The 6,290-nt window shown below is 32.0% G+C and overlaps 1 protein-coding gene across 1 annotated transcript in view; it reads right to left on the reverse strand.

The window, feature by feature from the left end:
• Nucleotides 1–3,631: 3,631 nt before the first annotated feature.
• Nucleotides 3,632–6,290, reverse strand: part of LOC108741513 (heterogeneous nuclear ribonucleoprotein L) — a 60,967-nt gene continuing 58,308 nt past the window's right edge. Inside the window, exons 4-5 of the mRNA XM_018476338.1 lie at nucleotides 4,641–4,848; nucleotides 3,632–4,394 (exon numbers count right to left, since the gene is read on the reverse strand). Of these exons, the coding sequence (XP_018331840.1) occupies nucleotides 4,264–4,394; nucleotides 4,641–4,848 (339 nt within the window). The 3' untranslated portion in view covers nucleotides 3,632–4,263. The remainder of the gene's footprint in view (nucleotides 4,395–4,640; nucleotides 4,849–6,290) is intronic.

Here is a 6,290-nt window from a genome sequence, read left to right on the forward strand (position 1 = left end):
ATCAAATATGTTTTTATTTGTATGCATCAATCGTGGTAATAATTTTGATATGTTACACATTTCTAACAACGGACCGACAGACTGTTTTGAACTAAATACACTACTGCATACACACAATACATTAATTTATAATAACAAAAACCCTACGGTCTACGAATCTTTTTGTTAATTATTATACGTATTATTATTTATAATACTATTTTGTGTAAGTCTAAATGTCTTTTTTTTTTTAATTCGATTCATTTCGATGACAAAACTTGTCCAATAATTCATGTATGTACACACTAAATATAATTTACACTTTTTGTCATCGAAAACATTTTTCTTCTTGTTTTTCATTAATTAATACAGTACGCAGTTCTAATACAAGTATAAAACCGTAATTGCATGGAATCATTTTCGTTATTTTTGTGTTAACATATTTCTTTTACTTATTTGTAAAGCATCTCAATGTTCTAAAGAAGAAGCCTTCTCTATTTAAAATTATAAAAATGTTCAAATATTACGACAGTAGGTAGTAGGTAGGCCATCATTGCATCAAGATTTTGCACAATTTTTTCTTTATTTTACAAGGACTACTTTATGATAATATTGACCCTTAATAGTACACAATAATATTATAATATGCGTTTGTATGTCTCAGACAAGACATTTCTGTCACAGACTTTCCCTAGTAATTAATCGATAAGCCAGGGGCGTGGATAATAAGTTGCATTGTTTGGAAGACGTGAAATTAACGTAAGAAGTAGTACAGATCTACTCTTTTTAACAGGAACGGTTTGTTCAGCGTCCATTCTGACTTAATTATTAAGAAAAAACATTGCACATACGAGGATAACGATTATGTATTGTTTGTGTCAGTTATTTTTGTATAGGTACACGATAATCCGAAAGTATTATCACAAGAAAATCTCAAAATGTCTGATTAAGTATAACCGTTAATTTCTACTTGCAGATTACTCTAATGGGTAGCTTTCAATTTAAAAATTAACATCCCCAATAAAATAATTCGAAGTGGTCTGTATTCTGTCGAAACTGCCAGACGCGGATCGCGATTTTGATCTCTTTGGATCTCATCAGCGCGTGCAGGCAGCTCCGACAGAACACAGACCAACTTTTATCTGCTGTCTTAACAGCGCGTTTTAGAACATACCACAAACGGCGCGGTAAACGCCATCTATAGTACGATGCTACATTTTAGTATAACGTATGCTCCAACAAGGTCCCTTTAAATATATGGATATAAATGGACCTTGTTGGAGCATACGTTATCCTAAAATGTAGCATCGTACTGCAGTTGGCGTTTACCTCGCATTTGTGGTATTTTCTAAAACATCCCCAAATTCTGCAGAGATTTGGATACAGTTTCGGAACATCGTGTAACTTTGTACTAAGTGTCTTTGGTATTAAAAAAAAGCACCAGTGTAAATATGATATTAAAATATTTTTTGAAAACTTTTCGTAGAAAAGAACGCTGACCAAAGCTTAATCACTCTCATTAGCTTCGTTTTAATTACAACTAACTTAACGATTACGTAAAAGTTTGTACAAAGTATTAAAAAATGAAAGCATTATTATTATCAAAGCCTCAAAAAATAGATTATTATTATTGTACATTTTACGTCTGCGAAGTAAACGTGCATATTTTCACATAGATACTTATATTTCCGATTACAAAAACAAAAAACAAAACGTCTATTTGATATGTCCATCAAATATGTTTTCGAAATCTGACTCGCCGAACGGGCGGACTGATATGGTATTTTTTTTTCAATTGTTCGCATTTAGAGAACGCACACTCCCTCTGTTCTGCCGCAAACAAAAAACAACGAAAACAAAACACAAAAACGAAATGAAATCGAGGAACGAGACAGAAATTACGAAAAAGTGCCAAAAATATAAAACCTTTATTACATTTAACAACATCAGGAAAGACTGAGAGAACACAAATAATAACGAAAAGTAAACAAATTAAAAAAAAAAACAGAGAAAACACTTACTTTAAGATATAGGGTTTCAACTCTGTGAAGGACAGTGTTTTGTTTATTTATAAAGGGCATTGGATAGGAGGAACACATATTAGTAGTAATAGTAATAAATTGTGAGTCGACTGTTGACTTACTAATCCCTAACAAGCGTATGTCCAAAATATACCCAAAAACTAGTTTAATTAAAATTTGGAAAAGACATTTTAAATTTAAAAGTCATATTTGAACTACTATTTATCTATTCGTGTACTGTGCGTATAAAACAGTCACAGAAACCGCGCTCAATTTGTCAAAAAAGTACGTATAATTACAATAATAACGATAATAATAATTATACACAAAAACAACTTCTCCATCTCTCCCTTTTTCACTATCAATCACTCACTACGTACAAAAATATACAGGGCGTTCCAAACGAGTTGCTCGAATGAATCGTGCAACACCATCACTCAATATTTGTTTTAATTAATAATTATTAATCAGGTACTTTTGTACCTTTTCAATAACATCACGATTGGAACACCCGGTATTAAACACAAAAACTTAACGTCATATTTAACTTAATAAGAAATACATCGAACTGGAAAAATACTTGGAAAAATTTTGGAAATCCGAATTCGAGAGTCCAGTTTCTCTAATATACTATTCATATGTATATATAACACGACGCATACGAAAAAAGCACAAATAATTATAATATACTGTGTATACAATAAATATATTGTATATATTTACTATACAAGGTGTTCCAGGTGTAACTGGTCAATTTTAAAATCCGAATTCGGGACCTCAAAACAAGAAAAAAATCTATCTATAAACGACATATTTTTTTTTTTTTGTTTTTCGGTACCGAATTGAAATTCTAAGTTTGACCAGTTAAACCCGAAACACCCTCGTATGTGTATATATTAGGCTGTGCCAAAAAAACTCGATTTTTTTTTCTTGCTCTCCGCTTAAAATATCGTAAAATATGTCTAAACAAATATCCTGTTAGAAGCGGAGCTCATAATTTCAATTTTAAGAGGTCCATCATCTAATGGAAATTCGGCTCAATGAGATTTTTTGTTCCAAATTTAGTGTACTATAAGATACAGCCATGGATTTTATAGAAAAAAAATTTCTTCCTGGGTTGCAAGAATAAATACGGTAAAAAAATCATTTTTCTGTTTTTTAAACGGTAAAATTTCAGATTCGATGATGGACCTCTTAAAATTGAAATTATGAGCTCCGCTTCTAACAGGATATTTGTTTAGACATATTTTACGATATTTTGAGCGGAGAGCAAGAAAAAAAAATATCGAGTTTTTTTGGCATAGCCTAATATATATAGTCTTCGTAAGTAAACGAAAATTTTGTATGCACTTATTATTTATTTATCACTCTCCTCGTAAACGAAATTGTTTTTTTTTTTGTTTATTTTACGAAAATAAATTTTCACTACACGTAAGTATGTATAATAATTATGATGAAGGTACACACGACTCAACAAAATTACACCGATTTCTTTACACACGACGACGCTAGACTTCAACACAGCGATAAATATCGCCATTAAAATATATATCCAACTTGCAATATATATATAAATATTATAATAATATTATGCAGTTACCAACAACACAACTAATTAATTAATTAATTACGTAACTAACTAACTAACTAACTAACTAACTAATAATGAAATAATAAAAAACGAAAAAAACAAAACAAAAAAAAAGTCCCATCATCCATCAACGACACTATTTCGTCCGGAGCCTGCGGCTTGATCATCAGGGAATACGTCCCGGTAATTAACAGGTGTTGCTACGAACCGGGAATGATACAGTGTGTCGCAAAAAGCGCTCTACATTTGACACTTATTTTTTTAGTTTCGTTTTACCCAAAAAAACAAAAAAAGAAGAAAGAAAAAAGAATTGTGGAATGTAGACGAAATTTCTTGCATATTATTCCCGTTCGTTGGTTCGTTCCTGGGACGCGATCGTCAATTGTTTTCAGGCGAAATTCCTACCGTGGGTACGTAATTAGGTGTAATAGGTAATAATTAATTACAGATAAAAGCAAAACAAAAAAAATATGTATAACAAGTAATCAACAATACGTTTGCGGGCGGGCGGGCGTGTGTGTGTGTGGAGGGGGGGGAATTTTGCACGGTGATGAGATTATAATTACATGAATAATAATAATTAATAATAATAATAATAATGCGTTTGGACGAGGATATGTCTGTTCTTTTTTTTTGTTATTATTTAGATAGATAATGGGGAGACTCGGGATATTACTGTTGGTCCTGGTCCATGCGACGCTGATCACTAGATCCGTTTGCTTGCATGTTGTTGTCGCCATTCCTAATCGACATTGTGCGCGACGAAGAAAAGCACAACTTCATTATGAAAGGGAACTTGGTTCCTAGAATGACATTTACCACAGTCAAAATCGGATTTTATAACCTGTTTTTATTTTTTATTTTTTGACAAGAGTTTCTGTTAGGTGGGGGGCACAGGGTGGTACCCCGAAAAAGTTGATTCGCGTAGACAGGTCGGTCATGTGGGGTGTCGTACGAAACGGGGAGTTGTAAGGATTCCGAAACTGTTTTTTTTTTCGTAATTTTACGTAAGACGGTTCTGATGATATTATCAAAAATATTCGACATACCTGGACTGTCGATTGCGGCATGATTACAGGCCATCACGGCCGCAACGGCGTCGCTTGTGGTCTCGAATTCGAGAAGTCCCGAACTCGATCTTTCCGACTTCATCGGAAACAGTCGAACAGCTTTTGGCGGAACTACGTCATAATCTTTGAATACCTGAACCAGTTCGTCTTGCGTGACTTGTGGCGGGGTGTTGAAGAAATGTAGAATCTTTAAAAAATCCAAATTGCCAAAACTCCTATCGTTGTAATAACGATTTCTTTAATGTGCCGTTTTTATGGGCCTTTAAATCTTAACAGTTTTCCCTTTCAGTAAAAACTGGACTAGTACTAATACCAACTCAATTTTTATTTTTTAACATCAAATGTTTATAATATGTACACTTACCTTCTTACCTGCTGACTTCCAAAAACAAAACAAAATTAATTTAGAATTTCTTCAATTGTATATATCAATTGTTATACAAGGGTTGTTTCGAAAGTAATGTACACTTTTGCATAGTAGTGCCAGTTTTACACCAAACGAAATGTGTTAAGAAAAACTTGTGTAAATGCATAGGAAATAATTACTTTCGATACAATTACTGTATAAAATTTTAAACTGAAATTAACACATATTAATTAAAATTTCACGGAATTGATCGAGAAATAAAAATTAGAATAGTAAATTGTAGTTTTTCTAAATAAAATGCGAAATCAAAAATAATATAAAAAAAAAAACAGTAAATGCTTTGTCCTTACTTAATCATCAGTTATTATTTGAAGAAAACAGGAAGACTAGAGGGACGATTACAAGTCAGGACGTAGCAGGAAGGAAAATTTCTTACACATCAAAAACACATCGTTTTGCTTCATTAATAATTTACTCTTGGCGCAGAAATAATTTACATTATCAAAATAAAAATTCAATTGACTTTTTTTACGTTCATATCGTTATCAATTTTAATTTACACAACGACAGGACCTATCGTTATTACCCACCTTCCAATGGGATAATCAACTCCAGAACGGTACATATAATAAACTATATATATTACATTATCGCGTCAACAGTCTGTACAAAATAATTATTTAATAGTTAGCAAAATTGCAGGTGATGATAATATTACTATTATTATTTGGCATTTCAGTAATTATATATATTGATATTTTTATTAACAACATTTGTTATAACAAATGAAATGTGTATGCAACTTTAGTAAACTCCAATTATCACTACATATTTCGCTCTTGTTTTCGCATCACATTTTGCTATCCGAACTTGTAAAAGTTGCAATTTTTTGGAAAACGAAATCATATCAACGCCCGAAAGTTGAAAACTGAGGAATTTTCCAGTTTATTTCGTACGTAAAAACAAGGTCAGCAGAGGCAGAATTTAAATCCTACTGGCGCTAGCGACGACCGTGGTACGGACAGCTTTTGAACTAAAACTCGCAGTTATCAAGAAATTTAAGATAAAATTATTAATTAATTGTAAGAGTAGAGGTAAACTAAATTTTTATAAATTGGCCCATGCACTTGCACTGAAAATTATTTATTATTAGGAAGTGTTTTTTGTTCCTCAACTCTAATACCCTCATGCTCTTTAATAAACAACACAGTTTGACGATGTTAAATTACCTATCAATGTTTTTTGTCCGCATTTTTAGAGGA

Source organism: Agrilus planipennis, unplaced genomic scaffold (genome assembly GCF_000699045.2).
Source record: "Agrilus planipennis isolate EAB-ADULT unplaced genomic scaffold, Apla_2.0 scaffold212, whole genome shotgun sequence".
Lineage (NCBI taxonomy): Eukaryota > Metazoa > Arthropoda > Insecta > Coleoptera > Buprestidae > Agrilus > Agrilus planipennis.